Genomic DNA, 22,544 nt, shown 5'->3' with positions numbered 1-22,544 from the left:
GACACTTCACAGTTGACTTTCCTGGTAATGTACATCTATGGAAGCCTGTTTCCACTACTGAATAAAACATTTAAAAAGTACTTGCAACTTTTAATCTTGCAATTCTGATTTTTTTCTCAGAACTGTGAAATATAAACTCCCAATTCTGAATTTTTTTTTCTCACAGAATTGTGTGATTTTAAACTCGCAATTGGGAGTTATATAGTCAGAATTGGGAGTTTATTTCATGCAATTCTGACTTTATATCTTGCTGTTGTTAGTTTATATTATGCCTTTCTGATTTTTTTTTTCTTGCAGGTCTGACATTATTTCTCCCAATTCCGAGTTTATATCACTCAATTCTGACTTGATAACTCGCAATTTTGAGTATATATTTTCCCAGAATTGTGAGATATAAACTCGCAATTTATGTCTTGCAATTGTACGTTTATATCACAATTTTGACTTTTTTTCTTCCATAAACTCACAATTGCAAGAAAAAAAGTCTGAATTCTGAATATAACTCGCAGTTGAGTTTTATCTTGCAATTCTGACTTTATGACTTACAATTGTCAGTTTATATCTCAATTCTGACTTTATTTCTTACAATTGTGAGTTTATATTACACAATTCTGACTTTTTTCTCCCAATTCTGACTTTTTTTTCTCCTAAATCTGACTTTTTATTCTCAGAATTGTGAGATATAAACTTGCTATTGCATGAAAAAACAGTCAGAATTATTTGTATCTCACAATTCTGACTATAATTTGCAATTGAGTTTTATCTTGCAATTCTGACTTTATAACTCACAATTCTGAGTTCATATCACACAATTCTGACTTTTTATAAATTTGCAATTGCATGAAAAAAAAAAAGTCAGAATTGTTTGCATCTTACAATTCTGACTGTAAATTGCAATTGTGAGTTTATATCACAATTCTGACTTTATAACTTTGCAGTTGAGGGTTATATATTGCAATTCTGACTTTATAACTTTGCAGTTGAGGGCTATATATTGCAATTCTGACTTTATAACTCACAACTGTGAGTTTATATCACAATTCTGACTTTATTCTCACAATTTTGACTTTTTTTCTCACAATTTGAGATATAAACTCGCAATTGCAAGAAAAAAGTCAGAATTGTGAGTTTGTATCTCACAGTTCTGACTATAATTTGTGATTGAGTTTTATCTTGCAATTCTGTCTAACTTGCAATTATGAGTTTATATCACACAATTCTGACTATATTTCTTACGGTTGTAAGTCTCTATTACACAATTCTGACTTTTTTCTCACAATTCTGACTTTATAACTCGCAATTGTGAGTTTATATCACTAAATTCTGACTTTATATCTTGCTGTTGTTAGTTTATATTATGCCTTTCTGATTTTTTTTTTCTTGCAGGTCTGACATTATTTCTCACAATTCCGAGTTTATATCACTCAATTCTGACTTGATAACTCGCAATTGTGACTTTTGTGAGTATATATTTTCCCAGAATTGTGAGATATAAACTCGCAATTTATGTCTTGCAATTGTACGTTTATATCACAGTTTTGACTTTTTTCTTCTATAAACTCACAATTGCAAGAAAAAAAGTCTGAATTCTGAATATAACTCGCAGTTGAGTTTTATCTTGCAATTCTGACTTTATAACTTACAATTGTCAGTTTATATCTCAATTCTGACTTTATTTCTTACAATTGTGAGTTTATATTACACAATTCTGACTTTTTTTCTCCTAATTCTGCCTTTTTTCTCAGAATTGTGAGATATAAACTTGCTATTGCATGAAAAAAACAGTCAGAATTATTTGTATCTCACAATTCTGACTATAATTTGCAATTGAGTTTTATCTTGCAATTCTGACTTTATAACTCACAATTCCGAGTTCATATCACACAATTCTGACTTTTTTCTCACAATTCTGACATTTTTCTTAGAATTGTGAGATATAAACTTGCTATTGCATGAAAAAAACAGTCAGAATTATTTGTATCTCACAGTTCTGACTATAATTTGCAATTGAGTTTTATCTTGCAATTCTGACTTTATAACTCACAATTCCGAGTTCATATCACACAATTCTCACTTTTTTCTCACAATTCTGACATTTTTCTTAGAATTGTGAGATATAAATTTGCAATTGCATGAAAAAAAAGTCAGAATTGTTTGCATCTTACAATTCTGACTGTAAATTGCAACTGTGAGTTTATATCACAATTCTGACTTTATTCTCACAATTTTGACTTTTTTCCTCACAATTTGAGATATAAATTCGCAATTGCAAGAAAAAAGTCAGAATTGTGAGTTTGTATCTCACAATTCTGACTATAATTTGTGATTGAGTTTTATCTTGCAATTCTGTCTAACTTGCAATTATGAGTTTATATCACACAATTCTGACTATATTTCTTACGATTGTAAGTTTCTATTACACAATTCTGACTTTTTTCTCAAAATTCTGACCTTTTTTCTAACAATTCTGACTTTATAACTCGCAATTGTGAGTTTATATCACTAAATTCTGACTTTATATCTTGCAATTCTGAGTTTATATTACACAATTCTCACAAGTCTCGCTTTATAACTCACAATTGCAAGTTTATATCTCACAATTATGAGAAAAAAAGTCAGAATTGTGAGATTAAGAAGTCAAAATAACCTTTTTTTATATTTTATTCAGTGGTGGAAACGGGCATCCATAACATTAGTTGCAAACAATCTTTTCTGAAAAAAGCGTGCTTAAACATTATACACTACTGGTGAAAAGTTTGGAATGTAAGATTTATTTGTGCTTTTGAAATAATTTATTTGAACAAAAACACAGTTAAACTGTAATATTGAGGAAATGTTACAATTTAAAGGTATATGCCCACACCGGCGCAGTGATTGACGGCAAGATCTACATAGCATGTGGTCGTCGGGGAATGGCTTATCTGAAGGAGACCTACTGTTACGATCCCAGCGGCAATCACTGGAGCATGTGTGCCGAAGGCCCGGTGGAGCGCGCCTGGCACGGCATGGCAGCACTTAACGGCCGTGCTTACGTCATTGGAGGCAGCAACGATGGTTGCGGTTACCGGCGAGACGTCCTCAAGGTACTTAGCTTTTGAAATGCCTGCACAACTGCTTTACTGTTAGCAAAGACTGCATAGTTTGACATCAGTTATAGCATGGTGTAAAAATGTGTAAAAAATGTATACATAAAGTAAAGGCAAGACTAGTCAACTGCCAACCAAGACAGCATCATAGGCTTTGCTCCTGAGGTAAAGGCTTTTCCAAAAATCAGGATGTGTCAAGGTCTGTAAGTCGTTTTTTAAAAACAGAACAGAAATTTGACCGTTTATAACAAAGCAAGGTTAGTTCAGGTTGAAAATGTCATGTTGTTATTTCTTAAAAACAAAAAGTGGATAGATCACATAAAAATGATTTTTTTTGTCATTAATTACTTAACTTCATATTGTTCCAAACCCTGTAAGACTTCATCTTCAGAACACAAATTAAAATATTTTTGATGATATCCAAGAGCTTTCTGACCCTGCATAGACAGCAAAAAAAAAGGCTAAAAAGGTAAGGACATAAATAAAATTGATAAAGTAAGTGTTTTCTATTTTTTATATTTTAAAATGTAAAATGTAACATTTTGTAAATGTTTTTATCACATTTGACCAATATAGAGTGTCCTTGCCGAATAAAAGTATTAATATATTTTTTTTTAAAGACTTTATTTATTTTATCAAAAAACAGTACAAACGGAAACATTTAAAAATACTATTACAATATAAAAATAACTTTTTCTATTTTAGTATATTTTAAAATGTAATTAAAATAGAAATATTTTTAATATTTTGTAAATGTCTTTACTGTCACATTTCACCAGTATAAGGTGTCCTTGCCGAATAATTATTAATATCTTTTGAAAAACCTTGTTGACCAAGGCTGCGTTTATTAGTTTTAAATTATAATTATAAATTATAATTAAAACTGTAAAATTTTGACAATATTATAATTTTGAAATAACTGCTTTCTGTTTTAAATATAATTTAAAATTAAATTAAAAAAGAATGTCGTTATTGTCACATTTGACAATATAAGGTGTCTTTGTCGAATAAAGGTATTTTTTTTTTAATCTTGCTGACCAAGGCTGCATTTATTTGTTCAAAAATAGAACAAACAACTTTGAAATAATATTATAATCACAAAATAGCCCTTTTTGCATTTTTATATTTTAAAATGTAATTAAAACAGAAATATTTGTAACATTTTTTGTAACAAAATTTTGAAATATTATTACAATTTGAAAAATAACTGCTTTCTATTTTAATATATTTTAATAAAATACAATAAAAACAGTAAAATTGAGAAATAATATTACAAAATCGATCAATTAAAATGAAATCGATTAAATAAAAAATATATTACAATTAAAAAACGTATTTGTTCAAAAATACAATAAAAACAGTAAAATTGAGAAATAATTTTAATTTTAAATAATTTTATTTTAAAATGTAATTAAAAAAGAAATTTGCAAATGTTTTTACTGTCACATTTGACCAATATAATGTGTACATGCTGATATATTTTTTTAAAGTTGCTAATCAAAAATACAATACAATTTTTAAATATTATTATAATCTCAAAATAACTGCTTTCTATTTTTAATATATTTTAAAAAGTAATTAAAATTGAAATATTTGTAACATTTTGTAAATGTCTTTGTCACATTTGACCAATACAAGGTGTCCTAGTCAAATTTTTTTTAAATCTTGCTGACCAAGGCTGCTATTATTTGTTCAAAAATACAACAAAAACAGTACAATTTTGAAATATTATTATAATAAAATTAAAAAACAGTAAAGTTTTGAAATATTATTATAGAATTATTAAAAATACAACTTTTTGTAAATGTTTTTACTGTCACATTTGATCAATGCTGATTTTTTTAAGTTGCTGATCAAAAATACAATAATATTTTTAAATATTAATATAATTTCAGAATAACTGCTTTTTATTTTAATATTTTAAATGTAATTAAAATAGAAATATTTGAAACATTTTGTAAATGTCTTTGTCACATTTCACCAATATAAGGTGTCTTTGCCGAATAAATGTATTATCTTTTTTTTTTTAATCTTGCTGACCAAGGCTGCATTTATTTGTTCAAAAATACAAAAACAGTAAATTTTAATAATATTATCGTTTCAAAATAACTGTTTTCTATTTTAATATATTTTAAAATGCAATTAAAATATAAATATTTGTAACATTTTGTAAATGTCTTTATTGTCACATTTGATCAATATAAGGTGTCCTTGCTGAAAGATTGAAAAAGAAAATGTTATATATATTTAAAAATTTTATTGAAATTTTAATATTTGTAAAAATTTACTTTCACATTTGACCAATTTAATGTCATTGCTGAATAAAAATATTGTCTTTTTTCTTCAACAGTAGTGTAATTTTTTTAATCAACAAATATATACTTAAAATATACAATACATTTCTAAGTAATCTGAGAACATTTCTAAAATCTAAAATGTTTTTTTTTTTTATCTTTTTTGTGCATTAATTTGTCATCGACCCGCTAAAATTTGCACCAAAAACGCCAAAAAGGAGACAGGAAATAGAAAAACAAGGCCAACTAATTACATTTTTTCCCTTATTAGAGTATTAGAATCTATTGTCAAGTCTCCCTTATGCCTTATGTGAGATTGGATCATTCTTTGTGTGGCTCACTTGCCTATTAATAATGTTCTGAGATTTTGTTGTTTGTAGAGTGTAGATGACAAAGCAGCTCACTATATTTTGAACCAGAGCCAGTGATTGAACTAAAGGTGTTTTTTTCTTTATAGGTTGCGTGCTATAACCCAACAGCAGATGTGTGGTCTGTGGTGAGCCCTCTGCCTGCTGGACACGGAGAGCCAGGTGTGGCCGTCCTGGATGGATCCATCTACGTCCTGGGCGGAAGATCGCATGATAAAGGCAGTCGAATGAAGTACGTTCACATTTATAACGCGGAGGAGGACCGATGGGAGAACGGGACAGCCCTCGAGGACCGCGTATCTGGGCTTTCAGCATGTGTCCTGCTTTTGCCACGAGCAACCATGGCTCAGGCGCGCAGCTGGGAGCAAAGGGCTAAAGCATCATGGGAAGAGGTGGACTGGGACGACTCGGACAACTCAAGCTCGGACTGAAGGTTAGGCGTAAAAATGCAAATGAGGGAATTGTACTTTATTAAATTAAGGACTTGTACGAAATTCCATTATTCTTTACTAGGTCGAGTTTCGGGGCGTTTCAATTTGATTTTTTTTTAGAGTGTGTAACCGGTCTTTGTTGTGCCTGTCTGTAAGTAACTAAAGGTAAGTTGGAAGTGTTCTGGTTTATATAATCTCCAAATCACACTCATTTATGTTTGTGGATACATTTTTCGGACTCTTTTAGGTTGTTGTGCCATTTTAGTCATGCTGACATTTTTCGTTTTGTTTTATGTCCAAAACTGTTTGATATGCTAACACTGTACATGCACTTTACAAAAACGGTTTGATTTTGTTTATAATGACGGTGCCTTTATTTTACAGATGAGTAAATGAAATGGTGAAGAAGTAGTAAACAGGATGCAGGGGTCGGCAACCTTATGCAAAAAATGCTTTTCTTACTTTTTTTTGCCTTGTTTCCAGCCAAAATATCATTTTTTTTTTAATCGATAAGGATTTTCTCGACCAGAAAAAACAAGTAAAAATTAAGTGAGTTTTTGCTTAAAACAAGCAAAATAATCTGCCAATGGGGTATAAAGAAAAAATCGTATTTTTTAAGCAGAAAACAAGATTATTTTTCTTACCTCATTGACAGATTATTTTGCTTTTTTCAAGCAAAAACGCACTTAATTTTGACTTGTTTTTTTTCTGAAAACAAGACAATAATTTTTACTCGTCTAGAAAAAAGACTTTTTAGATATTTTGGTTGGAAACAAGACAAAACATCTAAGTAAGAAAAGCATTTTTTGCAGTGCACGTACTATGATTCGCAGAGTAAATATTTGCACAAGAGTTGATCAAATGTGTTGTAAAATCAGTAATATTGCAAAATGTTATTACATTGTAAAAGCTTCCTATTTGAATATGTTTTAAAATATAATTTCAGTGTCATGACTCCAGTCTTTAGTGTCACATGATCTTTCAGAAATCATTCTAATATGCTGATTTGCAGCTCAAGAAACATTTCTAGTTATTATCCATTTAAAAAGCAGTTGTGCTGATTTAATATTTAAAAAAAAAAGTTTCACAGGTTTGGAGTAAGTAAGATTTTTAAAGAATAATATCATTTTTGTTAATCAGGCACAAAATTAATTGATCAAAAACAGAGGTTGCGTTAGACTTTAACATTTTAACAGGGTCGTAAAAATTCCGTCATAATCCATTATTACCCGTCATAGTTTTAATTTTCGTATTTTAATTATAATAATAACACATTTTGTTGCATTTATGTTTGTTCACATTTTCATTTTTAATTATGAACCTACAGGACGATATAGGCTTATGCATTTATTTTGAAGAGAACAGATAAACAGATGAGATTGCGTTACTTTTCATATTCAACAACACCACACCCCGCAGTGACAGTGAATTGCAATAAAACAAAGCCTCAAATTTCAGATTATGTTGATTTCATTAGGATACTCAAGCAATAAAAACCATTTTGGCGCTCTTTAATGTGGTGTGATACATCGTTGTAGCTTTAGTGTAGTCGCCTGTGCGTAATCGAACACAGCAACAAATTTGTGCCGCTTTGTTTTTGTTCTGGATCCAGTGCTCTGCTGTCACACTGGAGCACACTCTTCACCAACTGGACAGGTGTGAGAATTACAGCTACAAATTACAGTAGATCACCCTCAATGTAATCTGTCAAAGTGACCGATTGCTTTTAGATTTTTCTGTCATTGCAAAAAAAAAAAAGACAATTTTTGGTTAATGCGACCTCTGATCAAAAGTGGCAGTCAAAACATTTATAATGTAACAAAAAATACACCATGTTCTTTTAAGCTTTTTATTTATCAAGAATCCTGAAAAAAATTTACCACAGTTTTAAGCCTCACAATTGTTTTTAACAAAAAGAACCAACAAAAAAATAAAGAAAAAAGAACCGTTATTAAAGGGGTACTATTATGCTCTTTTACAAAGTCTTCATTTTGCTTTGGGGTGCACTAGAACATGCTCTTATTCATGGTGGTTCGAAAAATGCATTATTTTTCACATAATTTACATTATTACAATAGTTTTCTTCCCAGGCTGGTTAGTTCTAGGTTTGATGAAGGTCCGCCTTCTGAAAAACAAAATGTGTTGTGATTGGTTAGCAGTCCCACTGCGTTGCGATTGGTGAACAGCTTAGACGGCGTTTCAGTCCTGCCACGCCCCTTCCCAAAGCAGCCAGTTCCGTGTACAACTACGCAAGCTGGATTAAACTGACTCTTATGTTTTAAATATGGATATTTTTCTAACAAAAACACATCGGTTTGCTAAAGGAGGCTTTTACTGACCCCTCTGGAGCCATGTAAGGCACTATTTATTATGGATCGACTTGTTTTAGACTGATGGAGAGAAACACCAGTCTATGCCGTTCAGTTCTAAAGCTTGGGAGTGCCAGGATTATTTTTAATATAACTCCGATTGCATTCGTCTGAAAGAAGGAAGTCATATACACCTAGGATGCATGGAGGGTGAGTAAATAATACGCTACAGTAGTGTTGGTCCTATTGTCAGCCTGCGAGATCGCCAATACATGATATTATCATTATTGTACTCATTTATTTAATCATTTACATGCCCGAAACCAGCTCCAGCATAAGGCTAGTGAAGCTATCTACACTGTATGTTGAATAAATGTCTTAAAACACAATGCACATGTCTACGACGCGGCAACCGATGATCGTCACTCTAGTCAATGCTTGTGTTTACATCAGCCGCGGCTCTGCATGTGTTTCGACCCTCTATACCGCACACGTCAATGGTGCGGCCCCAACACGGCTATCGGAGCAGTTCGCGGACACTTTAGCCAATGCTTGCATTTATAACAGCCGCCCTGCAGCTCGCTGAAGCATCCTAAAATCGACTGTCCATACATCGCTAAATTTAAGCTAATCCCACACCTCGTCCCTCCCCACCCGCCAACGATTTAAATTTCCATAGGCAGGATTTATTTAAATGATATTCTAATGGACCGCGTTGTGACATCACAGCATCCGGAAAACAAACGCTGTAGTCCAAAGGAGCCGTTCGTTGTAGTTCTTGAAAAGGGATTTTTTAAGAACTAAATATCTCCCTTTGGGGTAGACTTTGAGATTTGTAACTTTGTAGATGTTTATTTTTTGCCCAAACATACACACCACTCACTGACTAAAATTCAAAAAGTGAAAAAGCATAATAGATGAGCACTGACAATACCTGAGCATAAAATCAGCATGTTAAAATGATTTCTGAAGGATCATGTGACACTGAAGACTGAAGTAATGTTGCTGACAATTCAGCTTTGCATCACAGAAATAAATTACATTTTAAAATATTTTAAAATAAAAAAGTTATTTTAAACTTCAATAATATTTCATATTATTACTGTTTCTCCTGTGTTTTTAATCAAATAAATGCAGTCTTGGTGAGCAGAAGAGACTTATAAATAAATAAAAAAAACTTACCGACAAACTATTGAAAGCTACAGTGGTGTGAAAAAGTGTTGGCCCCCTTAATGATTTTTTATTTTTTTGCATGTTTGTCACACTTTAATGTTTCAGATCATCAAACAAATTTAAATATTAATCAAAGATAACACAAGTAAACATAACATGCAGTTTTTAAATTAAGGGTTTTTTTTATAAAGGGAAAAAAACATGGCCCTAATGGCCCTGTGTGAAAAAGTGTTTGCCCCACTAGGCAAAAATGGCCTGCATGGCAGGGTTCCAAGACGAAAACCGCTGCTGAGCAAAAAGAACATAAAGGCTCGTCTCAGTTTTGCCAGAAAACATCTTGATGATCCCCAAGACTTTTGGGAAAATACTCTGTGGACTGACAAGACAAAAGTTGAACTTTTGGGAAGGTGTGTGTCCCATTACATCTGGCGTAAAAGTAACACAGCATTTCAGAAAAAGAACATCATACCAACGGTAAAATCTGGTGGTGGTAGTGTGATGGTCTGGGGCTGTTTTGCTGCTTCTGGACCTGGAAGACTTGCTGTGATAAATGGAACCATGAATTCTGCTGTCTACCAAAAAATCCTGAAGGACAATGTCCGGCCATCTGTTCGTGACCTCAAGCTGAAGCGAACTTGGGTTCTGCAGCAGGACAATGATCCAAAACACACCAGCAAATCCACCTCTGAATGGCTGAAGAAAAACAAAATGAAGACTTTGGAGTGGCCTAGTCAAAGTCCTGACCTGAATCCTATTGAGATGCTGTGGCATGACCTTAAAAAGGCAGTTCATGCTCGAAAACCCTCCAATGTGGCTGAATTACAACAATTATGCCAAGATGAGTGGGCCAAAATTCCTGCACAGCGCTGTAACAGACTCATTGCAAGTTATCGCTTGAATGCAGTTGTTGCTGCTAAGGGTGGCCCAACCAGTTATTAAGTTTAGGGGGCAAACACTTTTTCACACAGAGCCATGTGGGTTAGTTAATTCAAAAACTGCATATTGTGTTTACTTGTGTTATCTTTGATTAATATTTAAATTTGTTTGATGACCTGAAACATTAAAGTGTGACAAACATGCAAAAAAATAAAAAATCAGGAAGGGGGCCAACACTTTTTCACACCACTGTATATAAGATTAGGAAAGGAGTGATGATATGCCACAGCGATTGCTATTGTAAATTAAAAATTGCACTTCATGTCAGAAAGGTTGCCGAATGCTAATAATATGTTGGCTGTCAAGTCAGTCCAAAGAGAAATCATCAACAATTTGCAAATGTGCTTAGTGTTAGATGAGTTAGTTTAACGTGAACCGTTATTCGGGTTCTCTGATGTCCTTTGCGATGTAAAAAGCAATTCTGTTCCAAATTCTTTTAAATATTATGCACTCTTTTTTTAATGTTTGCTTTTTGTTTTATTTATTTCCCGTCTTCAGTATATCAGACGTATCGCCTCTTTAAACTGTCGGCTGTACTTTTCTGATTCGTTTGACCCTTTTGAATGTCATAAACAAGGATCACATGAAATCTGGAAATCACAGATTTGTTTATTTTTAATAAATGATTTGTGGAATATTTGATTTTTGTATCAAATATCCATTATATCTAACATGAAATTATATAAATATACATTCATTCTTGACTGCTAAGACTAATTGTATCTCTTCAAATATTATGGAAATGCATTACACATTTTAACTGCATTGTTACCAGTTTGCAATGTCAAATTCATGAATAATCACACTGACAATAAAGAGCAACGGATTGTATTGTAGTTGTTTGGGTGGCTCTAAAGGATGGATTAATACAACGAGTCTGAAGTGGAGAAATAATTTGAAACAAGCTAACTGGTATTTGGAAAATGGGACGGTTGATTTAGTGACAGATGCAGAAGCTAGTATCCAGTATGATTGAGTTTTAACTGCCCCTACAGCATTAACACGTGCTTGTCTTTTTAAAGTCACCCAGAGGAGCTCTCACAGCCTCACTTCAGAGTTAAATGGTGTTTAAAGGGTTTTTACACCGTGGACGTTTATGTTCTCTCTTTTCTCTCATTCACTTCACTCAGTCATAAAAACCCTTTCAGCATCTCGTTTGTTTCGTTTCCCCTCTCTGACAACAGTCTCATGTATTTCCAGTCAAGTTTGCATGATATGACATACTGAGGATGACAAAAGGATTTTGGATTGATTTGTACAAGATGGCCTAAACTTTAAAGTAGATATAAAAAGATTCACACTTAAGCTTACTTTTAAGTGCAAACTGCATTGCGTAGTCTGTGTAATCCAGGTCAATACAGTTAGGGTTTGTCAAAAAAAAAGTCCCATCTTGTTTTCTTCGCTGACTTCAAAATCATCCTACATTGCTGCAGAAGTACCGACCCAGTGTTTACAAAGTGAACATTCAAAGAAGATCAAACGCCCTGTATACAATAAAGGTACAGCAGCATTGTAGGATGATTTTGAAGTTGAAGGTGAAAACAAGATAGGAGTTTTTTGACATACCCAGATTACACAGACTACGCATGTGCATCGTAGAGACGAGACAAGACAAGCATTTGAGATTAAAAAGTATATAAATTGTCAATTTGTTTTGAAAATAACCGATTGATTCACTAGATAAGACCCTTCTTCCTCAGCTGGGATCAAGAGACCGTTGAAGCTGCGTTTAAACTGCATTTTGGAAGTTCAAACTTCGGGGCACATTAAAGTCCATACATGGAGATAATTCCTGAAATAGTTTTTCTCAAAAAGCATAATTTCTCATCGACTGAAGAAAGAAAGACATGAACATCTTGGATGACAAGAGGGTGAGTACATTATATGTACATTTTTGTTCTGGAAGTGAACTACTCCTTTAAGTGTCTAAAGGCTTAATTGTGTTTTAAGGCAATTTTGTCCTCCACCAATACAAATAAGTGACTAAAAAACAATAATGTTGAATAGGGGTTGAATAATTATAACATAACTGTTATTAAAAAAATCCTAGAACTCAAGAATATTACATTTATTTATTGAGATTATCACTTTTAATATGCCAGTAATCTGTTGTAGATGCAATTTTTATAAAGTCAGAAAAGCTAGTATTTGTATTGTACTGCAGTCTCTAAGGAGTTGAATAATTTCGATTGCGGCTGTACATACACTATACAAGCTATACATTTATATTAACAGAAGTTTATAAACGTAAGATATTTATCATAGAATATTCAATAAAATGCATTTTTATGCATTCTACATGAAATTTTATTATATATTCAGCATGAAAAATATACAAAATATGGGAGCTAATAAGTAAATGTAAAAAATAATAGTACATATATATGTTTATATCTTAGATTTATGACTTTAGGGTAACCACTATCTAACAGAAATAGTGTATTAGAAATTAGTGTGAATATTTTCTCAGAAACATACAGTAAAAGCGTAACTTTGCTCTCAATCACAGGCATTTTGCTTTGTTTATTTTTAAACATTTTTGTATAATAGTTCAATACTGTTTCACTCTCTTTTTCTCATTTGTGACCCTGACCCTGAACCACAGTTTTCAAATTGAGATTTAAGACATGAAGCTGAATAAAAACGTTTTCCGTTTATATATGGTTTGTAAGGATAAGACGATATTTGGCTGAGACAACTATTTTTGAAAATCTGGAATCTGAGGGTGCAAATAAAATCAAAGTATTGAGAAAATCACCTTCGAATTTGGCCAAATGAAGTTCTTGGCAATGCATATTACTAATCAAGAATTAAGTTTTGATATATTATAGTAGGACATTTACTAGGTATTTTCATGCAACATGATCTTTAATGAAATATCCTAATGATTTTTGGCATAAAAGAAATATTGGTAATTTTGACCCATACTATGTATTTTTGGCTATTTCTAATATACCCGTGCAACTTAAGACTTTATTATTAAATGTAGGCCCTTTTAAGGCCTAAGACCTTTTTTCAGCTGCATTTTGCTGTTTAAATGCTGCTGTAATAGAAAAGAAAAATAATGTGCATGAAAACTGGATTAACAAGACATGCTAATAAAAATGTATTTACACAGTTCCTGTCACAAAATGCAAAAAAAAATGGAACTTAAACACCCATATATATCTTTTCTAAGTTTTAAAGCTTGAAAACAGGCCGCTTGCATAAATATTAAATAGAAACCTATTCTCATCAGTGGTTAAATATGTACTTGCATGAAAAAAGTGCAATATGAACATATCGTGTTCATGTTGTATTGCAAAACACGTTTGCTGCTATTGAGGTGGGATACAGATAAGGTTTCAGGATGGGTTAAGGTGTTAGGAATGGGTCAACAATGTAATTGCATACAGGCATTTTCTTTTAAATATAAGTAAACACATCAGTGCATTGTATCAAATGATTAATTCAAATCTAAGTACATGGTAGTTAAGGCCACTTAATATAAATCAGCTATTTCAGGTATCAAAATGTAAGGAAACCAGGCGTACTGCTCTCTTGTTTGCACCACAGAAGTAGCTTAGTAAACTCCAACGTGATAATACTTATCTGTAGTGTGTGTGAGTGCCGAATAGCTGCTAAGCTTGTCTAAAAGACGCTAAAGAGCTCTGTAATGAATTGAGCTCAGCTAATTCTCCCACTCAGGACATACAAACACACAAATACACCTCCCTCCCCCCTTTACGGCAGTCATTAGCGCCTGACATCCGTGACGGCAGCAATCAATGTCTGTCTGCATTTCGGAGTGGTGAGAAGAGCCCTGACATCCCCCCCATTTTCACGCCTCTTAAGACTCTTTCATGGGCACAGAGGGGCCTATGACATGCTTTGTTATGTAAGGTATTACCTTAAGTGTCCCGAGGATGCAACATCAAATAATGTGTGTGTAGACAGACAGAGATGGGTGGGGTTCCAATTAGAGGCAACAAAAGTGGGGGGGGGGAGTGAAAGAAAAACAAAAATAGGCATTGAAAGTTAATTAAAAATGAATATTTTGTATAGCATATGTCGTAAAAGTATGAAAAAATTATCAAATACCTGGTTGATATTTGTTGAACTTATCAATTTTTTTTGATGATTTGGCAACATTGTGTGCAATCAAGCTAATTAAAATTTATGAAATGTTTCTTTTTATAAACTTCAGCTTCTTATATGTGACCCTGGACCACAAAACCAGTCATAAGGGTCAATTTCGCAAATTGAGGTTTATGCATTATCTATAAGGTGAATAAATAAGCTTTCCATTGATATATTGTTGTTTAGGATAGGACAATATATGCCTGAGATACAACTATTTTGAAAATACAGAATCGGAGGGTGCAAAAAAAAATCTAAATATTGAGAAAATCATCTTTAAAGTTGTCCAAATTAAGTTTTTAGCAATGCATATTACTAATAAAAAATTAAGTTTTAACATATTTACTGTAGGAAATTTACAAAATATCTTCATGGAACATGATCTTTACTTAATATCCTAATGAATTTTGGCAACAAAAAAAAAATCGATCATTTTGATCCATACTATGTATTTTTGGCTATTGCTACAAATATACCTGAGCTACTTAAGACTTTGTGTGTTTTGTGGTCCAGGATAACATATTAATGATTCTACTAAGATTTAGATCATTATTAAAATATCATTATTTTTATATTCATGCACTGCAACAAAAAATGCTTTTCTTACTTAGATTTTTTAGTCTTGATTTCAGCCAGAATATCTGAAAATTCTTAAATCAAGAAGACAAGTAAAGATTATTTTCTTGTTTACAGCAAAAAAAAAAAATAATCTGCCAATGGGGTAAGCAAAAAAATCTTATTTCAAACAGAAAACAAGATTTGGCAGATTATTTTGCTAGTTTCAAGCAAAAATGCAATGATTTTGGGTATTTTTCTGAAAACAAGACAATAATTTTTATTAGTCTAGAAAATTCTTGATTTAAGAATTTTGAGATATCTTGGCTGGAAACAAGACAAAAAATCTAAGTAAGAAAAGCATGTTTTGCAGTGTGTTTGTATACATCAATATATCTATAAAATTAATAGCACTCTACAATTAGAATTTCACACAGACTTTCAAAGTGCTCTCATTAACTTTTAAAACAGATGTTTTTGTCTACTTCACTTCCCCTTGAAACTGAACTTCTTGTATATGTTCATATACACTTATTAGCTGCTTATTTCTTTCTTTAGAAAAGAAAAAGACCATGACCACAAGATCTTTGAACACATTTACTGACCATTCTGAATTTCAGACATACAACATTGCATTTTCCAAACAGCATTTTACACTACACGGTTCTCTTTTTTAACAAAAATAATATTAAGTAGCAGCAAAAGCAAACACAGAATAAATAGACATTTTAACAACGAAGCCAAGAAAACCAGTCCATTCTTGGTCCTCGCTACGCAGGCATGAGTTTTCAAGTCAAAATGTATCAAAAGTCTAAAGGACAGCATTTTCAAATGCATTTAATGCGGCACAATTGACAACCCTCAGATCAGCAGATGGCCTTTTCTTCAATGAAACCGGAGCAGGTTCTTTATTTTCTATTCGCATCCAAGTTGACTCACGAACAACATTCTAGTTAGTGCCACTTCGCTCACAGTTCTGGTTCTCGCAGGTACCGAAGATCCAGACCTTGTTGTGCAAGACTTTACAAAGCGTCCCGTCTCTCGCTCACCAGCACGAGTAAGAAAACAGTGGGTACTGGCTCCAGTCCCCTACGTTTCCGTGATGATAGCCGTGATGAACGGCCTGGGTGCTGTATTCGGTGGGCAGGTGATGATGAGGAGGTGGAGGAGGTGGATACTGAGAGGACGCTGGGCCGCTCCACTGTCCCAGAGACTGTTCAGTGCTGTAGGGTGTGTAGAGAGGATGGTGGCCCAGCATACCTGGCTTAGCCTGGGCTATGGCCATGTTCAGCACCCCTGCGTAGTCCTGGTGTCCCGTGGAGGGATGTGGCGGGCAGGGAGGGAGGCCGAACTCAGGGGCTGAGGGCTTGCTGGAGGTGTCTTGATCGGGGACGGTGGCAACATCCGGTACGCGGGATTCGAAGCTGGAGCGGCTTCCGCATCCGCTGCTGCCAACACTGGAGGAGGACGGCGAGGGTGATTTGCCGTATTCATGAAATCTATGGAAAAGGTTTAATTGAGTATTTAATATTGAGACTTTGATGAGAGAGAAAATAGCTTAATATTAAGTGTTTGAGGTCGGTAGGCTGTACCTGTAAGGCTGGTAGGTATTCTGTCCTGGTACGAGCTGTTCAGAGCTGTACATGTCCCGAGGGTCCGATCCCGGAGGGGATTCGGCACGAAGAGGGTGGCCGTTGTCTCGGTCGCACGCGCCTCCCCATGGGGAGTAGCGCTCAGCCTTCACTTCTGATTCCTTACGGCCCACGTGTTCATCTTCCAGACCCTCACATGAGGACTGTTGGATATCTGAAGAGATAAATATTAAGAGACTTTAGTAAATTGCAGATACAACAACTATTAGTTAATAGCCCAAAAGCCTACCAAATCTGTTCATACAAGGAGATGTAGAGATCATTACCTCGTGGACTTCCATGTTCAGAGTCTTTTGACAAGTTCATCTTCTTTGCAACTCTCTCAGGATCACTCAGACTTCTGTTTGCTCGCCTGTCAAAGGAAAAGTCAAATTAAAATGGTTAAAAATGTAAAACTGTAAACTAATTTTTTGAACTTACTGGAATTTTTTAATATAGAAAATATTTTATTAAAAATATTTTTACAAACTTTAATTTTTTTATAAAATACTTTTTTGTAAAATATTTTTTTATTTTATATGTTTATCTTTAAGTTATTCAAGTCTATTATTAGCTGTAATTCAAGAGATGGTCATTTATGATAAAAAAATATTTTTTTTATTTTGAATATATATATTTTTTGCAAATAAATAAAAGTTTGTACTTCATTGTATATTTTGCAATAAAACAACTTATTTTTCTTATATTTCTCTAGAAATAATTCAAGTCTGTTAGCTGTATTTCAAGAATTGATAATTTATAATGTCATGTTATATATATATATATATATTGGATTTTTTTTTTTTTTTTTAGAGCAACGGGTAATGAAAATAAATATAACATCAAGGTAATCTTACCTTTTAGAGTTTGTGCCCTCATCTCTGAATCCTTTGGCGAAGGGGTTGTGGTCGATTTTCAGCTTTGTAATCTGTGGGAGAAATAATATAACCATCAATCTCAGATATAATAATCTAAAAAAAATACAAAATAAAACTACAAAATACAATATAAAACTTTAAAATATATGCATAAGAACTTGTACATGTAGGACAATATTTGGCCAAGATACAACTATTTGAAAAGGGTGCAAAAAAATCAAAATATTGAGAAAATCGCCTTTAAAGATGTCCAAATGAAGTTCTTAGCAATGCACATTACTAATCAAAAACTAAGTTTTAATATATTTATGGTAGGAAATTTACAAAATATCTTTATAAAACATAATCTTAATATCCTAATGATTTTTCGATAATTCGATCATTTTGACGCATGCAATGTATTGTTGGCTATTGCTACAAATATATCTGTGCTACTTATGACTGGTTTGTGGTCTGTCCTCCCCAATTTAGCCCTGAAATCTTGAATATTTTAGCGATAAAATGTATAAAACTCTTACCTTTGTGTTCTGGTATGCAGTGACGGCGGTGAAAGAGGTTTCGGGGAAGGTAAAGGTTTGGAAAACGCTCCAGCGTACGCTGTACAGATCATCAGCCTGGACGATGTGGAAACGTGGATGGTAGCGATGCATAGAGTGAAGAATAATCTGATTTGAAAAGAGAAGCATTGGTTAAAATCAAAGTTGAAGTACTATTAAACAAATGTAAGAATCAGAACAGGCACTTACATGTCCATGCTGGTCCAGAGCATTGTTGGTCAGCTTAAGCTTGAGGAAAGACACAGGCTGTTTCATCCAGTGACTCCCAGGCGCTGGTGAATCAGGGTGTAGGTATGTCCTATAAGGTGGCTGAGGTTCAGCCTTACCGGCGACTTCCCACTTGTCCTTGTTCCACTATGAAAAAAAAAAGCATTATATTAAATAACTGAAGACAGAATAGTGAACTAGAGCTTCTAAAGCAGCCATAAGGTGCAGGGGGTGCTGGGGTGTGAGACAATGTGTGAACGAGAGTGTGTGTCGGGGCAAAACCCCCCAGTGGGCTCTGTAAAAACAGGAAGAGTTGGGGCTCTTTGAAGTTGAGGAGCGCAATCAGTGGTGAGAACGTTCCGGGGAGACACGTGACAACGTCCCCCCAACGCTCCAGCCGTTCACGATTGATTCCCAATTCAACAGCTCTTCGTTTCAATAGGACACTAATGGTCTAGACTTGGGGCATTCAAATGGAGAAGACTTTAATGTTTGTGATCTATGAACTGAGGTTTAGGTACTAACCTTGTATCTGAGACCATCTTCTGGCACCATGTCCACTAGCAAGATGTACTTTGCATATGGCACCAATCCAGACAAGCTGATTTTGCAATGTGGAAACATCCTCCTGTGATACAAGCATGCAGAAGTCAAGGTTAACTTTAAGCACTTCTAGTCAAGTCTTTAGATTTAGTTCAAGGGTTCTCCATAGTTGACCTGCAGAGTTTACTTTCAACCTTTATCAAACTCACTTGGCAGTAACTTTTCAGTAACTCTGAAGCTCGATGAGCTTGCTCAGGTGCGTTTGATAAGGTTTAGAGCTAAACTCTGCATTGAGAACCTCTAGTTTGAGTCTTAAGAGTTAAGAACTTGGCTCTGAGACAGACCTGCCAGGTTTGGTGATGATCATCTCAGTGCCGATCTCATGGAAGGATCTCCACAGCTCCGGATCCTCCAGAGTCATTCGGATGTTTCCCTGATGATAGGAATCACCAGCTCCAGCCATGGAAGGTGGAGGAGGGAGGCTAAAATTGTGCTTGAGGTCTGAGGAAAGATGAGATATTTTGTGTTTAGACTCTAAATAGGCTCCAAATGAAGAGTAAGAGCTCTCCATGTGCATTACAGCTAAGTCAAGTACTCACCTCTGATAGCCTGCATGATTTAGGCTTCTCAAAAGATGTCCTCCAGAAGAATTTGACCACAAGAGAAGATCAGAATGAGCAGTATCACAGTGTTTCAGTTAAAATTGCAAGTTCTCCATAAGAACTCAAAGAGCTTGAGTTAATTCCAATGTTAAGTCCAAGGATGAAGGGGTTTGGTGTGTTTGTCTGTCTGTTCCTTCTGCCACAGATGCTGAGGAGGTGTCCCACTCCTTTTTAAGTGGGTTCTGGATGTGGGCGGAGCCTGGACCCCCGTTCCCAGCCTTTGAAGTGACACGGTGATGAGTCAATGTCATGATCTCATTGGTTGATGGTCAGAATCAAAGAGAGTTAGCAAAGGCTTGATAGAGTCCCGGCAGGAAGGGGACAAGCAGAGGAAACATGTCTTTATGAACTGCTAAAGGACTTTTAAGCAAATACGTACAGGCATGCAGGCAAATCAAGCACAAAATTCCCTTCATTAATCCAGCTAATGTGAGGAAGAGCAAAGACTTCACCTTCTAATTAACAGGGTTGACCTCTTCACGCAAACATAATCTGACACACTCACCGCTCGTGTTTGCTAATTCACACAGACGTATCCACTAATTCTCACTGGTGCTACAGACACTAGGTCCTGATTTTTACAACCAGGTCAGACCATGGCAAATAATTTGAAATGCAATTGGAGTTGTCACTAGAGTATGAGGTTCTTCTGAACTTCTAATCTCGGTCTTCACAATGAATTTTAATGGAAATGCTTTTGCAATTCAAGGTTGTGGGTTAAACATCCGCAGTCTAAATATTCATCTTAAATGATGAAGAAACTGCAAAAGACCACACAGGACCATCTTAACTTGAGCATCTAAACATCTTCATTACCTTCAGGTTTGGTTATGGTGGTCTTTTGTCAACAGCTGTTTAACAGCAGTTTTGAGACAAATATTGACATACAGTCTTAAAACCAAAGCTTCTTAATGGTTCTTTGAAGCTCTTCTTATCAAGAATTAGTATTTGCGGGTCAGAATGGCTGTGTGGTTCTTTGGAGATTGAAATATTCTTGAAATTGTATTGAAAAGATCAGGCTTTTGGTACTAGGTATCCATTAAAAGGCATCAACAATGCCATAGAAGAAGCATGTTTGGCTCTCCAAAGGAACTTTTCAGTGAAGAGTTCTTAAAATAACCATTTTTCCTAGCGTGAAGAACATTGTAACATTCTAAAGAACCTTTATTAATGTGGAAACATTCTATGGATGTTAAAAGTTCTTTTTGGAACCATCAATGCCAATAAGAAACCTTTATTGAAAATGTTTGAAGATCCAGTCAAAAGTTTTTGAACAGTAAGATGTTTTTTAAAGAAGTCTCTTCTGCTCACCAAGCCTGCATTTATTTGATCTAAAGTACTGCAAAAGCAGAAATATTGTGAAATATTACTATTTAAAAAAAAAAAAAAAACTGCTTACAATTTGAATATATTTTAAAATGTAATTTATTAAAAGAAAGATCCAAAGATCAGCATTTATCTAAAATAAAAAGCTTTATTATACACTATACCATTCAAAAGCTTTATTTTATATTTTATATAATTGATCAAAAGTGATGACAAAGACACCAATAATGTTACAAAAGATTTCTATTTCAGATGCTGTTCTTCTGAACTTTCTATTCATCAAAGAAACCTGAAAAAAAAATCAACTTTTGAGCAGCAAGTCAGAATATTAGAATGATTTCTGAAGGATCATGTGACTGAAGTAATGATGCAAGAAATTCAGATTTGAAACCACGGGAATACATTACATTTTACAAATATATTCAAATAAAACAAAATTGTACTATTTTTGCTGTAATTTGGATGAAAAAATGCAGGCTTGGTGAGCAGAAGCGACTACTTTAAAAAACATTACAATTCTTACTGTTCAAAAACTTTTGACTGCTAGTGTATTTTGTATGTTTAAATGTTTCAAAAACAGTTTTGAGTGAACTTCTAGAACACAAACAACTTTTGATTCTGACTGAATCATCTCACTGAATGTCTCAGTGAAAGTGCATCACGTAAAGTCATCATAGAGTTATGGCAGTGAGCAAACCCTGAGGCAAATCTACAGGTGAGGTTTACCTGAGGAGGAGTTTATGGATAGATGTGTGTGTGATGGGAGGGAGGGGGTTGTGTATTCAGGGTGTCTAGACACGACCGTTCCTTGATGGTTAATCTCATTAGGAAGATATGCTCTGTGAAGGCAGCAGGCTTTCTATTCATGCAGAGAGATACAGACAGAGATACATAAAGAGGGTCAGACAGATAGAGAAGAGAAAGGAGAAATGAGAATGTTTTGGTGGTTCACAGCCTGTTAGCACCACTTGCCGCAGTTTTCGTGTCTTTTTTATAGAGTAAACATGAATAGGGAGAGTTTACTTGTGTGAATGTCAGTCATTGTTATGTATCTGTGGCTATAAGCTGAAATGAGTGCTTGACTGACTGTTCCCAAATTGATCTGCAAGCAGATGGGTCTTTATGCCTGTGTTTCTTTGGTAAAGTTAAAGATTGGAAGGCTTGAATTATATTTTTTGATAATTAGAGCTAGTAGAAAGTAGTGGAAGTTATTGGGAAATGGGAGACGTTGAAAGCTTATTCAGTAGAGTCAAAGAGAGAGTTAATTGAAAATCTGGGATTCTTTCTAACTCAAAAATTAAATATATATTTTTAAATTTAAGTAATACTGAATAAAATTCATGACTTAAAATCAATTAGAAATATTAAAGATTCTGGTTAATTCTTGGTTAATTTGTGACACTGCTCTTGTGAACTCAACTGAAAATCTGAAATTCTTTGCCATTTAAAATTTTTTAAAAATTAAAGTT

General features: G+C 34.0%; 2 protein-coding genes across 2 annotated transcripts in view; one reads left to right on the top strand and one right to left on the bottom strand.

The window, feature by feature from the left end:
• klhl22 (kelch-like family member 22) overlaps positions 1-11,428 on the top strand; it is a 29,484-nt gene extending 18,056 nt beyond the window's left edge. The window contains exons 6-7 of the mRNA XM_073819434.1: positions 2,850-3,083; positions 5,838-11,428. Of these exons, the coding sequence (XP_073675535.1) occupies positions 2,850-3,083; positions 5,838-6,179 (576 nt within the window). The 3' untranslated portion in view covers positions 6,180-11,428. The remainder of the gene's footprint in view (positions 1-2,849; positions 3,084-5,837) is intronic.
• A 4,888-nt stretch (positions 11,429-16,316) lies between these two features.
• On the bottom strand, positions 16,317-19,702 carry tbx16 (T-box transcription factor 16). The gene is made up of 9 exons (XM_073819776.1): positions 19,687-19,702; positions 19,432-19,588; positions 19,070-19,172; positions 18,527-18,691; positions 18,299-18,445; positions 17,760-17,830; positions 17,190-17,275; positions 16,864-17,077; positions 16,317-16,770 (listed from the first exon to the last, which is right to left on the bottom strand). Exons 1-9 carry the CDS (start codon positions 19,700-19,702, stop codon positions 16,317-16,319), a joined length of 1,413 nt encoding a protein of 470 aa, XP_073675877.1.
• Between the last annotated feature and the right edge of the window lie 2,842 nt (positions 19,703-22,544).

Source organism: Garra rufa, chromosome 15, assembly GCF_049309525.1.
Source record: "Garra rufa chromosome 15, GarRuf1.0, whole genome shotgun sequence".
NCBI lineage: Eukaryota > Metazoa > Chordata > Actinopteri > Cypriniformes > Cyprinidae > Garra > Garra rufa.
The sequence above is the reverse complement of the archived record's forward strand: the minus strand, read 5'-3'. Positions and strand labels throughout refer to the sequence as shown.

Excerpts from the sequence above, each read along its gene's own strand:
- tbx16 (XM_073819776.1), bottom strand. Across the intron at positions 17,276-17,759 it reads GAGGGCACAAACTCTAAAAG|GCGAGCAAACAGAAGTCTGA; the intron begins GTAAGATTACCT and ends TTCCTTTGACAG. Across the intron at positions 16,771-16,863 it reads AATACCTACCAGCCTTACAG|ATTTCATGAATACGGCAAAT; the intron begins GTACAGCCTACC and ends CCTTTTCCATAG.